The 18,054-nt window shown below is 40.6% G+C and overlaps 1 protein-coding gene across 1 annotated transcript in view; it reads left to right on the forward strand.

Moving 5' to 3' along the window:
- Positions 1-18,054, forward strand: part of kcnn1a (potassium intermediate/small conductance calcium-activated channel, subfamily N, member 1a) — a 63,438-nt gene that overhangs the window by 27,417 nt on the left and 17,967 nt on the right. Inside the window, exons 2-4 of the mRNA XM_006786757.2 lie at positions 4,612-5,085; positions 8,828-8,923; positions 11,870-12,288. Coding sequence (XP_006786820.1) covers positions 4,612-5,085; positions 8,828-8,923; positions 11,870-12,288 — 989 coding nt within the window. The remainder of the gene's footprint in view (positions 1-4,611; positions 5,086-8,827; positions 8,924-11,869; positions 12,289-18,054) is intronic.

Consider the following 18,054-nt stretch of genomic DNA (forward strand, 5'->3'; position numbering starts at 1 on the left):
GCTAGCATGACAGAGTTTCTATACAGCTGGGTGGGTGCTATGATGTTTCTGATAGTGAACTTTATTTTATTCATAAGGTTAGTTAGTAGAGTTGCCAACCATCCCTTAAAAAGACGGAATCGTCCTGCATTCACAGAAATTATTACCCTTTTGGTGTTGAGCTGAGAAGGGAGCAGTTTGTCTAGGATGGAAAAGACACAAAGGTGGATTTATTCTGTCATTACGCTGCACAGCTGCCTCTTCTTCTCTCATTCTCTCCTCTCTCTCTCCCGTTGCTACTTCAATCATGAAACTGATCAATAATCAGCTGATCGGCTTTTCTCTCTTGTTTGTTTATCGCCCACTTTGCGCCAGACAGAGGTCGCGCTAAACAACAGCAGTACGTTTAAGCTTGATCAGCTGTTGTTAGAATTTATTTAATATTAATTTCTAGTATCAGCTGATGTTTGCTGGAGCCACAGCTGTAAAGCTGCTGGTCATGATATGGTTTGTATATCTGGTGAGAGGGAAACATGAAGATGAAACCAGGAGATGTCCTTACTGAATCATCAGAGCTGAACAGGTGATGGAGAAACAGGTTTATCTTTTAGGTGACATGAATGAGTTGAAGGGAAGTTGTGAACTGTTTCTGAGAGACAAATAATACCAGGATCCTTTTTTATGTAGCTGACAGCTGGTAACTGTGCAGGGGCGGATCGAGCAAAGTTTTGCCAGGGGAGCCAGGTGGGGCATTAACAGCGAAAGGCGGCACAAAGAAATACGTTCTTATTTTCATTTAAAATGTCTGGCTGTTATTAAATAATTATCTGAAGCTTACAACCAAAGTTTTTATCTGATGTAAAATGTATAGAAATCATGCATATACCAACAAGACAGTGTACATCACTGTCACAACAGCGTTTGTTTTTTTTATTCAAAGGCTTTATGGCTTTAATACCTGGTGGGCCGGTCTTTAGTCAAAATGCCCGGGCTGTTTTTTTGTCCCAGTCCAGCCCTGGGCTCAACAGTGAATTAATCTGAGAAGGTGCATCAAAAAATTAATGGCCGCGCCAGCGGTGCACATTGCAAATTGGGACTTTCAGGTGTATGGACCAATGTTTTATTTTATGATCAAACCAGAAATCTTTAATGAGCAGCTGGATTTGTCTCGCATTAACTGGCTGAGTTAATGCCAGTTAATGCAACATCGAAGCAGCTGGAATCCACAGCTGTGCGTGTTCATGGAGTTTGCATTTTCACCTGCTGGACATCACTACCTGACAAGTTTAACCTTCTTCAGAACATTGCAGAGGCCTTATTGACAGAGTATTTGGCTCTACATATCTGTGTGAGCAGATTTTCTCTCACATGAGTGTCCTCGGGTAGCCGTCTGAATGCTGGACACTCGGAGACCTGTGTCACAGAGTGGGAGACCAGAGATCACATTAACATGTGTATCTCTGTATTAACAAACATGCCATATTGTAATTTCTTTTTCTTATCATTGTTGTGAGGAGACCATAAATAGCATTTGTATTTTCTGTTGTACAGTTCATTTGCTGTTATGGATAAAAAGTGTCTTTTTTTTGTTTCAAAATAGCTGATAACTATTCGCTGATAGCTGCCAACATCTGCAAACAAATATAATTCTTTAAAGTGGTTCTATATATTGTGTAACTGTTCATATAGAACGTTATTACATTTATTGCTAATGCAATCATATGGCACACTGACCTCTGAGGAAATTTTAAATGGCACTCGCCATCAGAAAGGTTGCCTACCCCTGGTTTAGTCTATTGAAGTAAGCATACTAACACACACTGATTTACAGACTCACTCAAAACACGAGGATGACTGTCAGGAAAAAAGCCATCTTATACATGTGAAACGCTTGAGTCAGAATACATCTGTGTTGGACGACCTTTTTACTGTACATTCTCACAGAAATCCACAAGCAATGCTTAAAGTAGTGGTCTTCAGTAAGTCTCTGTGATATAATTTTTTTTGTCAGCTTTTATAGTTTGCCATCCATATTTGCATATCAAGCATCTCAGGAAGTTTGACTGAGACTAAAAATAACACGGGATCAGCAAGAAGTGAAACTTCAGTGTTATTTACCTCCCACACAGAAGTTGGAAATTATCTCTTGAGAATGAGTGACATCATGTTTATAACATTTAAAACCAAAGGAATAAGGATATTTTGCAGTTGCTCACCAGTTACTATGACAATCCCAAGCATTTAAAGGAAAGACAGGCTTTTCTGCTTTGGATCTTAATGCTAGTAAAAGGACTTTATTGATGCATTGGTAATGACTTTTGAAATATTTATTAGAATTTAATAAAATGGCTTTCTAAATACAGACTGCTTATGGTTGAGATCGATCCAGCTGTATTTTGCGGGATGATTCAGCTCTGCTGTTTCTCTTCTGACGCAGTCTGTACATATCTTTGATTCACGGCCGGTGATATTTTTGACATTTGTGTCTCAAGAATTTCGAGTATTGTGGAAAAAGTCCCTTTCTGCTTCTCCATGAAACTTGTCTTTGGATGGAAGCATGACATGCTCTAAAAGCTCCTGGTTGAGCGGCTGTGTTGACTTTGGCCTGGATAAAACACAGTGGACCAACTGCCAGCAGACAGCATGGCCCTCAACATCATCAGACTGCAGAAACTTTACACTGGGTTTTAAAATACCCTGGATATTTACTCTAATCTTCCACTAAACTCCAGGACCTTGATTTCCAGATAAAGTGCAACATAGCATAGCATTGAATCCGCTGGCTGTCTGGCTTGGGATGTTCTGTGTGTACTAATAATAATTTGAGATACTGGATTTCTGATGGGCTATAATGAGTAATCATTTGAAATTTATATTTAAAAAATTACTGTTTTGAGATGCCCTATTGTGTTGGGTTATGTTGACTGCTTCAAGGGTTTCCTGAAGCAGAGGAAGCCCGAGGAAGGCATAATTTGTGTGAAATCTTTTCAAACTTTACTTGACACAGAAATAAATCCATATTCGGGGATTCTAATCCTCAATGTCAATAAGATGCAAACTGTTAGAATTAATTTAAATTCATTCACAAGACTCTTTTATCCAAGAAGCTTCTGCGGGAAAAGTTAGATTAGGAAAATTCAGCTCCTCCTCTTCTAATTATATCCTCTTCCATCATCTTTGGTAGGACTGCCATATCAGCATCTAATTCTGCAGTCTTTCCTGTCATTCAAACGTAAAGTTCACTCACTTCAGTCTTCACAAGTGTACAGAGGTCCTAATGGCACAGATTAAAAAGCAATTTAATACAGGAAAGGGGATTAGAAACACTATGGGCTGCACTTATCCTTAACCTTTAGTCCTGTTCTCATGGAGCCACAATATGTGCAAGATGATAGCATCACAGGCCCAGAGTTAGTAAATTTCCATTAGGGCTGCCCTTCTGTATTCCCACCAGCACATTTAAAGGCATTAGGCATGCTTTGTCAGGGCTGATAAAAAAGGGCCAGCAGTGCTATCGCACACCCCTGACTTGTTTCGGAAAAAGCACTGTTCCATGTGAAGTTTTCATAACCCATTATGATAATCGGCCCAAGTCTCTGAAGGGCAAGGGATAGACCGGCAGATAGATGCTTCTGGGGTGACTGCTCTATAGTCTCTGCATGGATTGAACATTTTCTGTCTGCGTTGCCGGGGCAGAAACTCATTCCTATCCACCAAGAACAGCAGAAGTGATATAGGACTCAGTAAAAGAGGAGGCACATCTCATAGCATTGGGTTAGAAGGTGATTTTAAAGCAAAAGAGAAAAAAATGAGTCCCCATCCCCCTTATAATAAAGAATATACTGTTTTCAGTGGTGAAAACTTAATATTTTCACAAGGATGCTTGTGTCATCCTTTGTTCTTCAGCTTTCCTGTAAGCTTGCTGTGCCTTCAACAGACATGAAACGCAATAAACACTTTATACTGTGTTGTTAAATTAGTGAGAAGCTGGGACGCCTGAATTAAGGAGATCCGTGTTATTTTTTTCTTCTTCTTCTTCTCCTCTTTTGGGCAGCTAGCTGCTCATCTCTGCAGGGGAAAATGTTTGTCTGACAGGAAAAAGGGCCATGCTGTGCATTAATCATTTATATCTAAATTTGTGCTGCGCAAAGATTCAATTTTCTGCACTTTGTAGGGTCCAATATTGGTTATATGGTTTTATTTATACATCAAAACCCCTTTCATCCATTATTAATTTATTTTTGAGCCATGCAGTTTGGATGGCATTTCTTGAAGGGGAGCTCTTTTTGTGGGAAAACCTCCACAAAAAGTTTGTTACTCAAGGAAAAACCCTCCATATGTGGGACTTTGAAACCAGAACTATTGCTATTTTGATTCATGCTGTACGCTTGGACACATGTCCTGCTAAGCACTAAATTTGTCTCCTTTTATAACCAATATTGTTTTGCAAGATCCTCTCGTCTCCGTGCCCTCTCCAGAGCTGCAGTGATGTAACTCCCACATCAATGCTCTATTTAAAGTCTAAACCTGTGCGTCTCTTCAACCTGCTGTCGGTTTTTACACCTTTAATTTTTATTTTTTTTTATAAAGTTGTGGTAGTATTGTGCTAATTCCTTTGCTTCCTGTTCACAGGCCAATACTGAGCAGAAGAAGCTGAGCCATGCTGGATCCAAGCCCTCCCTCTCTGAGAGCTGTGGCCGACTCCCTCAGATAGCCATGAACACCTGCAAGTACAATGGCGGAGTGGTGAGACCACTAGTGGGCAGCCTGGCGTCCTCGTCGCGCCGCAACCTCGCGGAGCTCGACTCGGAGACGCAACCCTTGCAGACGCTGCACAGCTCTGGCCTGGAGGTGGTGGTGTCCAAGGGCAACGGCGGCGAAGACCCCAGCAAGGCATCCAACGAGAGCTTGGTCAGGGAGGGCAGTGGGCGGGGCAGTGGGCGGGCACCCCAGAAGAAGAACAGGGACATTGGCTACAAGCTCGGCCACCGGAGGGCGTTGTTTGAGAAGCGGAAACGGTTAAGCGATTACGCTCTAATCTTTGGGATGTTTGGGATTGTTGTCATGGTGACAGAGACGGAACTGTCATGGGGGGTTTACACTAAGGTAGGTTGTGCGTGTGTGTGTCTGTGTGTGTGATGCATGAGTGGGAGCCCTGTGTGTTGTCACTTCTATTGTTATGTTTGAGTTGTGTGGGGTTGGCAGCTGTCAGTTTCATGAAGAGTGATTATTAGCACAGACACTGACGTACAGTATGCAACAAAGCAACTGGGATTATTGCTCCAATAGAAGTAAAAAGAAGTGTCATGTGATCTGCACAATGACTAATAGACTATTTATTCTATTAAAAGATATTGTCTTTTTGGAACTTGTTTTGTCTTTTTGGGGGTTGTTTTTGCTGGTAGGTCTATTTTTGTCACTACTTAAAAGTTTTAGTTATTGACATTATATTGGCACGTACCCAAAGGACTGATTCCATTGCTATTGCCTTTATTGGCAGAAGGAAACTGGGATAGTGGAGCAAAGCGGACAACAACATAAAGATTCATACAAAGAGAGATAAAGACACATAGAAACGAAGAGGTCGGCAAGTGAGAATAAAAGGTGGGAATGAAGTTCCAGGTTTTTCAAACTGCATCAGTTTGTAGGAGTGGCAATGACGCAGCACACTCTAGAGACAAGAGGGACTCTTGAGCGAGGACACTGGCGAGGCAGTGTGTTTTCAGGGTCATTGTGGTGACCAAGCTACCACCCCTTGGCCCGTCATTGTCCATCAGTGTCAAACAGTCAACCCTAGTGTGTCATATTTGGGGGAAGAATATCCTTCACTTAGTGCGGCACAAGTCCCACCACATTATTTATTAGACTGTTTACTGTGGAGATGACACTGCAGCAATATGATAGGTCACAGAGCTGTTTTCTTTCTTCTCTGGAGTCAGTAAAAACAAAGTAGGATAGAAGACCTAGTGTTTGAAAATTTAAGTGCATGGTCTGTTGACTGTTCTCAAGCCTTGAGTTTTGAGCTGTCACAAGCGAGGAATTAATCTGACTGAGAACCTGATGAATGGATGCCATAATACTAGTTTCATACTACCATGCGCCTAAACACAAAGCACTCTTCCTGACACAACCCCAAAGGGACAAAAAGCCCCCAGGTTTCTCCGACTGGAAGTGAGCTACTGACCTTTAGTATGCCAAGCAAATCTGTACACCACTACAGAGCCATCCCACTTATTTAAACTTCTTTATTTAAAAAACACAAAAAAAACACTTGAACATTACAACAGTGACATTTCTGTAAATAAAAGCAACAAAAGTACAGAGCAGAAAATCTTAACATTATGTTGCTGACAGGCACAGACTGAGATGTTAGGATGATTGCTGAGTGGCCTGCTAAAGTTTACTATGAGGTATAACGTTTATTACATGACATTAGCTTGAACATTCACATAACATTAGCAACTGCAAACATGTGTCACAGCTGATCTCCAGGATAACATAAAGAGAACGACCTTTTGGAGGTTGTTAATATAATCTAATACTTAACTGACTTGAATTCTTTGAAAAAAATGTGGATGTCAGTCTTTTAAGAGCTTCACTAAAGTGGAAGAGGCTCGTTTGCATGTTGCTTTTGTAAATCACTTAGCCTATCACCTCTCGGTCATTCTCCTCAAATGCAAAGTACTTCCATACCCGACTCATACTCTCTGTGAGATAGACAAGGACATTGGAAGCCCCCCTGTCAGTTCTATAAGAATTGCAGCTTTGGCATATATGTTGCCTACATTACTAAAACAAAACGAGCACTTTCGCAGTTTGCAGAATGTTGGTATTATCTGGTCACATAATCTGAGGATGCTGCATGCTCATGTGATCGCACATCCTGTTTTATTGTCCTTTTTTTTTTAATCCTCGTGTACAAAATGTTGATTTAAACTCTTAAGAAAGTGCTCAACAAAGTTCTAGTTCAAAATATTTTTTCTTGTACTTTTTTTTTTTTTTTTTTAAAGTCAATTTGACTTCTTTCTACAAACAGTGGACTTGCCCCTTACTAGCCTTAGAAGTAATTCTGGTTTAAGGGGCTACTGCTTTTTCTTTGTTGATCTTTTACAGTCAGTCATAAATGAGCTTATAGTAAATAAACCACTTTCCGAACAAGACTTTTTTTCACTGTCAGCAGAAAGAGAGGAATGCAGCATGCATTTGTGAAAATTTTAAAGCTGAAAATGCATAATGAATCATTAATTATTCATATGATGTGCTTGTCTTAATGGGTGTTTTTACTTTATGTGTGCAGGATTGGAGTGTGCTAACTGTCATGGTAATCATTATGGGCAATTAGAAGTTTTTCAATATTTTGTGAACGACATACTGAAATTCTTTAAAAAGCATAATTTTTTTCCTTTAAAAAAGGGATAGATTTTGTTTTTGCCTGTTTGTGTCTGTGTGTGCATTTTAATTGTGTTCTTTCTTTCATATGTGTGTGAGGAAGGGTTTGTGTCTCTAAAATATAGTAAGTTGGTGGGGTAATCTATAGGATGATTTATGGGGTTTTAAGAAAGTCAATAGATTTGTCTGTGACTGTTACTGAGTTTTGTTCGGTCCATTCATCATACTGACCTCAGCTGAAATGGAAATGACCTAATGTCTCTGAGCAGCACCGCAGCCTTCCCACATCAGACAGGTAGCATGTGCTGTGGCTGGTCTATTTTTCCATCTCACGTCCCGTCATGGAGCAGACGCTCGCGGCTCAGCAAAGGTTTTCTGAGCCCTGAAGGAGGGAACATGTAAAGAGGCAGTGAGCACTGGGACTTAAAAATCCTTGAACCTCTGGCACGTGGATTAATTGGTTTACTTTGTATTATTTCATCAGGGACTTTCAAAACAATTTCAGACATTAGAATGTCTTGAGAACATGTCGCCAACCTGAGGGGCAAAGCAATCTAGTTGATGGCTAAAAATAATTCTGTAATATGGACCACCAAAGGACAACATATATTGAGAAGCAAGGACTGTCATCTCACTGGCAATTATGAATGATATTTCCACTTGGTTTTTTTAATCGTTTGTCGTCAGTGTTGTTATTGTAATAACAACACTATGATCATTAGCCTGCTGCAGAGCAGCATTTTTACACCATGGTTGTTAAATTGATTTATCAGTTGGCATTTTACCGACATAGAGGGTTGGGGGAGGATTTGAGTAGCACAGGTTCTCATTTTCTAGATCTACGGCCCCCATGTACAAACGCGTACACACATACATACGCTTTCCTGCGTGAGCATCCAGCCGGCCTATTTATCAACAGCAGTGCTCATTGTGCTGGCCCCCCTGCTAATACCATCCTTGCCTTTTCTGCACCTACCATTAAGTGGAAAGTCCCCCTGTTAGTGCTGGGCTTTGATTAATTGGTAGTTTAGATGGTGGGAAATGGTGTCCATAGATAATATCAGGCTACACCTCCACCTGCAGCTGTATTGTTTAGCAACATCCTGACTGCGCTGTTCGTGAAACCCCATTATGTGGGCTCTTGTTGGGCTTCTGCTAATAAGTAGTGTGTGTGTGTGTGTATGTGTTAGTGTGTGTTTGAGGGTGCTATGTATAGATGCAGTTGTGTAGTGTCATCTGTATAAATATAGCTATACCATAGAGGTTAAAATGACATGTATATATCTTATTATTTTAAACCTAGAAAATATGAGTTGTGTAATGGTGAACACTCTTTGACTGTAATGTTGTACTCCTATATTTGATACTCTATGATGTTTGCACATATTAAGAGAATGGTTTTCATTTTGGTGGCTATTTCTAATATTGTCTCTCATGTCCTTTTTTTTTCTCACCCTAGGAATCTTCATACTCATTTGCACTGAAATGCCTTATCAGCCTTTCCACTGTTATATTGCTTGGTCTTATAATAATGTACCATGCCCGGGAAATCCAGGTGAGTGCACTGCAGAAAAAGTAACCTTTGCTTATTCATTTACCTTTTGAGATCAGTGTGGCAGAAGTTAAATATTATGAAACCTGATTTTAAAAAGTCTGTTGGGAATTCAATTTCTACTGGCAAAACGACGCTAAATACAAATCACTTTTTTTCTCTTTAACTGAAATTGAAGCAGACAGCTCAGTGTAACCTTAAAGCACCCACCCAAAGATAAACTTTTGAAGCTTAAAAAATGTTGAACTGTAAAAAGTGCTTGATTGTAACCACTTTACCCCCCCAACCCGTGTAATTTTGCTTCTAAGGAGCTGGACTTTCTTGTAATTTTTAGTGGTCTTGAGCAATAGTTCTCCAAGCTAGTTTTTTCAGCATTTTTCTTTGGACATTGGCTGGTTTTTGATCAATTTTCAGACCAGTCTTTGTACCTGACCTTTTTCAGATAAGTTTTTTTCTTTCTTTTGTAAGCCTGTCCCATAGATACAGTTTGACAGTGTATTTTGGCACCAACTAGGTGATTCCCAGTGAGATGTTAACTTTCAACATGTTGTGCATACATTAAAAGTACCTGAAAACTATGACCTTAAGAAAAAAGAAAAAAGCCAAATCTGAACTGGTTAAATTTCCATCATTATGTATGTGGGAAATCAGGAGAGAGGTATAATGTGAGTGTCTACAGCTAACTGTAAAACAAGGTGGAGACTCTGTCATGGTTTGTACAATGTACAGTCAGGCTTTGAGTCACCAGTCCATCTGGAAGCATTTGATTGACAACAGCTAATTTTTCAGCATGACATTGACCTCAAACACTGCCAGTGCTGTAAAAAATAAACCTGAATAGAAAAGCACACAGTTTAACACTATCAGTCATGGATTGGCCTCCCCTGAGCCCGGGCCTTAACATTATTGAAGCAGTGTGGGATCATTTTTACAGGGAACGGAACAAAAGGCAGAAACATCCAAAGTTGGGCTTTGAATGTCTTTCAGCCTAGAGAGCTATTCCTGGAGACTACTTCAAGAAATTAAAAGAAAGCTGCCTGAGAGAGTTTAGGCTGTGATGAAGAATAAAGGTGTTGATACCAAATATTGACTGAAGTGTACAAACTGTGTGCAGTATTTCCATGTACATTTGCACACATTTTAATAAATCGCTGCACCTATGTTTGTAGCAAAATGTAAAGTAATGAGTACTGTACATGCGGTGTATCATAACTGATAAGAGACAATACTTATTTCATACTGTGTATGAAATATCTTATATTAGTTAGTGACTGCAAAGAGTCATTGTGATTTTGTGATAAAGTTTTTCATTTAATTTTTATTATTACCTTTCACTGAGCCTGTTCTCAGTCTCAGGGTGTGAAATATTGCTGTTGTCAGAGCCTCTGATGGCTCAGATTCGTACAGGATGTCTCATAGTGTTGGTCCTGTGATACGCATGTAGAAATCGTGAGAGGTCTCACTCCAAAATCATTCACAGAAAATGTAGACAAGTGGAAACAAAACTAAACAGGAGAGAAACAGGACCACAGCAATCTCCAATTTAAGATTTAAACCACAGCCAGTTAAGTAAGTATTGTAAACATTTGATAAAATGACATTTTTATAGATGTTTATAGGTGGAATAGTCAGTATTAAGTGTTTGCAATCGTCTGTTTGATTCAAATCAATAAAATTCCATAAATAAAATGATTAGTTTTTGCTCTATTAATGACTGTGATTATAAATTGTTACTAAATAGTTTACACAAACAAAACTGACATTATAGTAGATGATTAAATTAATACTGAACTAAATATTGACATTTCCTACAAACCCCGTTGTCTGTACAAAGGCAGTGTAGGAAAACTATGTCACTGTAAACTCTGATGCATCATAAATGCTATCCTGAGTGCGACAATTAGTATTTTATACTGCTAAGAGGATGGTGGAGAAAAAAGGGCAACAGGTAACAATGGGAGATGGACTACTTTGTCTTTCTAAAGAAAGAAAATGACCCAAAACAGTAAGGACCTGGCCAGAAGCAAAGAAGAGTAACCTACATGTGCAGCATATTCACAGGAACCTCTGCAGCAGTATTAGGCTGAATGTTTTGTTGCCATAGAGGAAAAATCTATCTTAAATTAAATCTGTTAACCCTTTAAACCTCAAACCACAAAACAATTGACAATTTTTCTTGAAAATGTTGTGTTTATTGAACCTTCTCACAATTTTTGTAAAAATTATGCTTAAAGGTTTATTGCACAATTTAGGTTTTCCAGGAAAAAAAATCACTCTTAAATGACTCTTAAGTTGTTGTCCAGAAACACTGTATTATTTATTTGCAAACAGTAGTCTTGATGAATCTATATCAGTTTTTTTCTGTTTTATTGTATTTGAGTTTCTGTAAAGTTTTCCTGGGATAACTAGAACTACTGCCATACATCTCATGCTCCGTATATTTATTGCCCTTAGCTTATTTGAGTCTTAGAGGTGTGTTGTTTATAAATCGAAACATAAGACACCTATGCTACTCCTGTCTGCTAGCTTGATTTACAAAGATCAGCCAAATAAAAAAAAGAAGAAAGAAAGAAGAATAACAATTATGATCTTCTGCTTGAGAAATGTTGGATTTCTCACAGACAAGGCCAGGACACCACAAAACCTGCTCAGGACAAGCCCAGAGGAACTCACCATTGCCATCTCCCACCATCCCAGTATCCTGACATTTTTGATCTACACAAGTTTTGGCAGGTGTTTTTAATGCTGATATTTGTAGATCAAGTATTGGCCATCATGAGCAGCATCCATGTCTTATGGATCATTTATAAACACACCAATACTATGAGGCCTCATTCAAAGCTCCATGTGGTTGAAAATGTATTAAAGATGTGTAGAAGGAAAAGAAGTTGAGCGTGGAAGGAAATTCTAAGTTTATCCAAACTGACCTCGGTCTGTCTTTTCCTTCAGCTGTTTATGGTCGACAATGGTGCGGATGATTGGAGGATAGCCATGACGTATGAGCGAATCTTCTTCATCGTGCTGGAACTACTGGTGTGTGCCATTCACCCCATCCCGGGCCAGTATGTCTTCACATGGACAGCGCGGCTGGCTTTTACCTACACGCCGTCGGTGGCCGACGCGGATGTGGACATCATCCTCTCCATCCCCATGTTCCTGAGACTCTACCTGATTGGCAGAGTCATGTTACTCCACAGCAAGCTGTTCACGGACGCTTCGTCCCGCAGCATTGGCGCCCTCAACAAGATTAACTTCAACACACGCTTTGTCATGAAGACCCTCATGACCATCTGTCCAGGAACTGTTCTGCTGGTGTTCAGTATATCCTCCTGGATCATTGCTGCATGGACTGTGCGTGTCTGTGAGAGGTAAATACAGGGCTGTGAATAATGGATGTTGTTGCTGGGCACAAACCAAAATGGCTGATGCACAATTGCACTTTGTGGATTATTAGACGTCTTCTCTTCCTTCACTTATCGCTTTTGTTCCCACGCGTTTCCGTGCTTTCTGTCCTTTCCCGGAAATATGTGGAATCATCAGAATAGGTTACATATCGATGCCGTACACGTGTGCAGGAAGGCATACGCTAATACGCCCACATACTACACCACTGCCCGGCTATTTAAAAACACCCTTGCACACGTTTCATTAGCTCAGCACTTGCTCCACGACTTCCCACTCCTTGTTTTTATTGCTATTTTAGATGGCTTGTCCATAATTCATGAGTGTTTAATTGTTTGTTTGCTGAATGGTTTGTTTTGATAATGCAGAGCAGCCCCCAGGATCCCCTAACCCGTTTTTCTCACCAAAACTGCGCAACGGGCTTCGTCTCAAGGGGGCACCAATGATTCTCGCTGAAAATGAAAGAGGCAGGGAGAAATGAGAGGCTCTCTTTTTCTTTCTCGTTTGTGCATTTGCATAGGGAAATGAGACATTAATGCCAGCTTTGATGTTTTTAAATTCACTTTTGCATAGATGGTGTGGAAGGGGGACTCGCGTTGCATGGGTGGAGAGTGGGAAAATCTATAGCAGCAGTTCTTGTCAAACCCAATATTTTAGTCTACACGTGCTACACCAAAAAGGCTAAACATCCCGTCAGAGGAAGGTTTTTCTTTTATTGCTGCAGCTCATCTTGCCTGCTTTTATTAAGTACCTCCCCTCTCCCTCCTGTACCCCTGCCCCCTAACTACCCACATGTTAACCTGTCACTAACCAACCCCCTTTACATGCCCTTACCTTGGGATCTTCGTGGCTGGTGGATTTAAAACTCAAAAACTTTCACACCAGCTCCTCTGGAGCACAGAGGGAGGCCAGTGAGGTGTCACAGGCATGAGATAACCTTAACCCAATGATAAATAGGCTGCTTCCTATATAGCGCTTTTCTACTCTACCTGAGCACTTAAAGCGCTTCATGCATTGGTTGAAAAAACACAACATTAAATTTGCACATGATGACGTCTCCATAAAGTTAAGTTGCACAAAGTCTCTCTATTATAATTGGCTATATGTCACATTTTTTGCCATCATTCAGTCTTTAGCACCTCATAAAAGGAAGGAGTCATTTCATTCAAGTCAAAGGCTGGTAGAGGGAAAAACAAACTACATGGGTTTAGTTTGGATTTCTGAACTTAAATGAATAAGGAGGTGAGAGGCACAGAATCTCTAGAGTGTGGTTTGGTTTAAAAATGCACAAACACATGAGCAGGGCATGCTATTAATCATTTACCTCAGAATAATGTGTCCAGATGGGTAGATTTGTGTCTGTATGTCTACGTCTGTTACTATGGATGGGTGCACTTTAGCATGCACATGAAGGTTGTGTGTGTGTGTGTGTGCATGCGTGTGCGTGTGTTTGTATAATGTTTTGTTGTACTTTCTATTTCCCCACTATGCTGCTCCATAGGGATACCATGTGAGTCCTCGTTCTCTAGCCGTGGAAAACCCAACTTATCATTTTTTTCACCGAGCTGGCGCCACTGCTGCCCTGAGTGGGGTTGGAGGGTGGTGGGGAGCGGGGTGGTGGTAGCGGGGAGAAGGGGCGGCTCCTCTGAAACAAAATTGACCGATGATCCTTTCCAAACCCAGTAGGTCAAACGGAGAATTAGGAAGGGCTCTCTAGTTGGCATGAAAGTGGCACAATTCCTAAGAGATTTTAGTGGCTGTAGGAGGACAGCAGAGACCTACAGTGTGAGCAGCACTTTGAAGCAAGCGTCTCTTTGCTAACTGTTGTGCATTAGGCCGGTAGGAGCTGGAGGAGGAAGTTTGTATAAAAATGGAGCAACTCCTTCAAGTCACCTTCACCAGTCTGCCAGAGGGCAATTTGTCTTATCTCATTTTTTCTCTCTCTCTCTCCTTATGCAATTGTTATAGATCCATACTGCAAAAAGATGTCTTTTTAGCAGCAACTCCAAAGATTTTCGAGGACCAAAGGCCTTTCTGTTCTTTGTGTTCACACATTACCATCTCATTATGTGTCTCCCCTCACAAAACTAATTGAACAGTGTTATAGTTTTCCACAGACTTTTGTTGCTTCTACCCAAAAGATTGTTCTGCAGAGATGAAGACACTTTGTCCTCTGTTATCAAAATAAGGCCCGAGTGTGCAAGAAGAGAACGAATGTCAAGTCATTTCGTGTATTTAGCTGAGGGCACTTTTGTCTGGGCTGCGTGTTACTTTTAGCACAGCAAGATTCTGAATGAGAGATACGCGAGTGGCGTAACGCAGTTAGAGGGTAAATGAGAGCATTGCTTTCCATTGCTACATGTGTTAACGGAGACATCTTTTAAAAACAAGAGTTTGGTCTCTGCCGAATGCGGCGTCTCTAGTTTTTGTTTGCCCACGTGAGCCGAATGTCATCCCCCTTCCTCCTTTCTTTTAGTAAACATTGAAACAGCATGCGAGTTTTCATGTTTACTTATCAATCCCATCATTTCAAGTGAAACCAAAGTTGAAAAAAAAAAAGAGGCGCTTGTTTCCCAAAGTGCTGTATGTGACTTGTATCTGTTAAATGCGCCGTAACACTGTCACATTGACCACGCTGCGAAGTAAATCAAAGGGCAGTACGGTGTGAGATTGGACGAACACGGAGTCTACCTGGAAAATGCCTAGATGGGGGGAATGAAAGACACACAACCAGAGGGACTGAGAGAGGGTGGAGATGGGAGAAATGCTAATGTTACAGTAGATGGATTTAACACTGGCCCCCTTTCCCATCTTTCTTGTTACAGCCCATCCTCAGAGCTAACCTACCTCAACTAAGCTCCTTAACTAAGCTCTTTTGGCTTCTCCCTCACTACCAAAGACACCTCCCTCCCTCTCTCTCTTACTGCTGACTGATCCTTTGCAGATCTCCTACTGTACCCATCTAACGTGGCATGCTTTGCAGTTTCTCCTCATCTCTCCCCACTACTGATTCCTTGTCCCTTTGCCTTTCCTTATCCATAACAAGCAGGCCTAATCCAGCCCGAACTCAGTTACACACTTGCATGCATGCCTTGCCTGCCTCCCTGGTTTCTCACTCCTTTTTCTCTTTAGCTGTTATCTAATTCTCTTCCACTCCTGTTCTAACTTTGTTATCTGAAACAAAACGCTCTATTTCGGGGCAATGCGAGGCTGCTATTTCTCACCTCGCATACTCCATTGAGGGCCTGTAGGCTACGTAAAAGGCAAGAAAGTTTAGCTGACTTTCCCTTAGAGCACAGCACCAGATTATCAGGCTCAAGATTCAAACAGCGCCAGCCAAGACAGGTTGTCCGAATGTTTAACTGGAGAAATGCATACCAGAGCAACTTGAACTTTCTCACACCAACCACATGTTTACATGAAATATTCAAGCAGGCTTTGTAACTTTACAGTTTCCAGGCTGTGAGCTCAACCAAACATATACAAAACCGAAATGTTGCCGTTCCTTTGAGTTTCTTACAGTAGGTTTACATTTATAGTCTGATGCTGCAATGTGGGCAATGTAAGGGAGCCTCTTTGATTCGATGTGGCATGTACTACTATATTCACCAGGGACAGTTAGATTCTTCTTTGTTTCACTTGATGTGACAGCGTGCTTGCTCTGCAGGCCTAGTATTGATTGTAGCTTATCAGCGCATGTAAGCCCACAAGGTAAATTTGCATAATATGTGATAAGCACTGGGACAGGTAAAAGACTGACATGCAGTAACATAAAATTAAGTTAGTTCTCTGTTTTTCATCAGCCACATCAGTTACTGTCTCTCTCTGCAGTCTTGATGCGATCATATGCATTCAGAAATGATTTTCCGAAAGACAAAGCAGCGGTGGATTTGCTTCTACCAGTTTACACGTGGAGTTGTTATCCTGTCTAGGAGATCCTCCTGCTTGTTTCAGTCTACTCTTAGAAAGGGAAAAGTCTGATTTGGGGGACTGTCAGCTCCACTGACTCCTCCTATTAATGCCTCACTGGAAGAACAGACTCACTGCTGAGGCTTCTGTTCTGTGGTTCTCACGTGTGGGAAAACAAGTAGTTTAATAAGCAAAACTGAAAGGTTTCTTTACAGCTGCAAAAAAAAGGGACAAAAATAAAATAATGACCTGATGATTAGGATTTGAAAACTTGAAAACTTCACAATCATTTGGTAGGTCTATTTTTTTGTGTGCACATAAAAGAGTTAAAAGTGTAATGTTAAAGACAGTCTCTGTGTTGTGTGCAGAAGTAAACCACACATTGTGGAAGGCTGAGTGTACTGAGAAGATTTGAAACATGAAAGAAAATGTTTAGATGTACTGAGTTGGCAGTGGAGGTGGAGTGGTAGTGTTTCGGTGTTTCTGTGTGTCCCATGATGGTTTAATACCCAGAGTGTGCAGCAGAGGATGAACGAGTTACTTCGTGGAAATTTTTTTTAACATTTACATGGAAACTGTTTTGAAGTGCTTCTTAGCTTGAGCAAAACAACTATTGTTGGAGTTGAGAATGTAAAGTGTGTTACTGGGCTTAGAAGCTTACTGAGGAGCTTTTCCAGAGGTGTCTCTATCCTAATTCAGCGAAACATCTGTGATGGATTACTGTCAATCTGATAACCTCTGATGTAAGCACACACTCCAGCTCTGAAACATTAAGATTAAGGGTGTCACGAATGGAGTTTCTTGTCTGTAGATTAGGGAGGACAGTCCCAGCATAGCACAGAGAGACCTGACTTCATGAAAGGAAAGACTGACTGTAGTTCTCAGGTTAATTACGAAAGTTTGCAAGGGCGCACACACAACACTGTAAAGGGCTTAGGCCAGCTGACATTATTTACTTCATTATTCATAATTGAGTGACTTGCAGAAAATCTCTGCGGTTACAGCATACTGTTTGAAAGTTTTCTCATTGACCCTGTAAAAATAAATTAAAAAATGCAGATGTGCTAACACACTCTGAGCATTTCTGGCAGCAGAGCCCCAGAGAAAGCCTCGTTGAGGGGGGGATAAAACCTTGAGTCAGCAAATTTAAAGAGCTTTCAGTTAAAAAGAAAACATTTTAGTTGGTTGACAGTTAGGGCTGTGCGATATGACCAAAATCTCATATCCCGATATAAGACATCTATCGTCCCGATAACGATATAAATCACAAAAAAAAAAGAAAAGAAAAAAAATCACAAAAATGTAACATTTTCTGTAAATTCTGTGAAAGTGTTTCCGGCTGGGTGTCGTGTACCTGCAGTCGAGTGTTTTAACAGATGCATGAAACAATACATTTTTAGACATAAGTTGTAACGACCGCCGTTTTCTTTTTTCGTATTTATTACACGGCGTGCTGCGGGGAAAAGCCTGTTCTAACGTTTGAGTCTAAGGTTTATTTTTTAGCACCTGACGGCCCTTTTTTTACTTCTCATCCATAAACTCTGTCCATCTGCTCTTTCAGGTGATTCAGTTTATTTTGAAAAGTCTCAACAGGATTTTGAGCTTTATTGTGAAAGGTTTATGTGGAAAATAAACAAGCGGACACGCGATGGTTTTAGTGTCATTGCTGCTAACCACAACGCATAAAAACAGGCGTGTGTCCGTCAGTAGTGTGGTTATATTAAATATAAGAGAAAGAGAAAACTTTAAGAAACTAATATAGCCACTACAGTGACCATCAAAACCATGAAAAAATATTGCCGTAAACAGTTTATTTTGCGACA

The sequence above is a fragment of the Neolamprologus brichardi genome, chromosome 18 (assembly GCF_056152115.1).
Source record: "Neolamprologus brichardi isolate AB-2024 chromosome 18, ASM5615211v1, whole genome shotgun sequence".
Lineage (NCBI taxonomy): Eukaryota > Metazoa > Chordata > Actinopteri > Cichliformes > Cichlidae > Neolamprologus > Neolamprologus brichardi.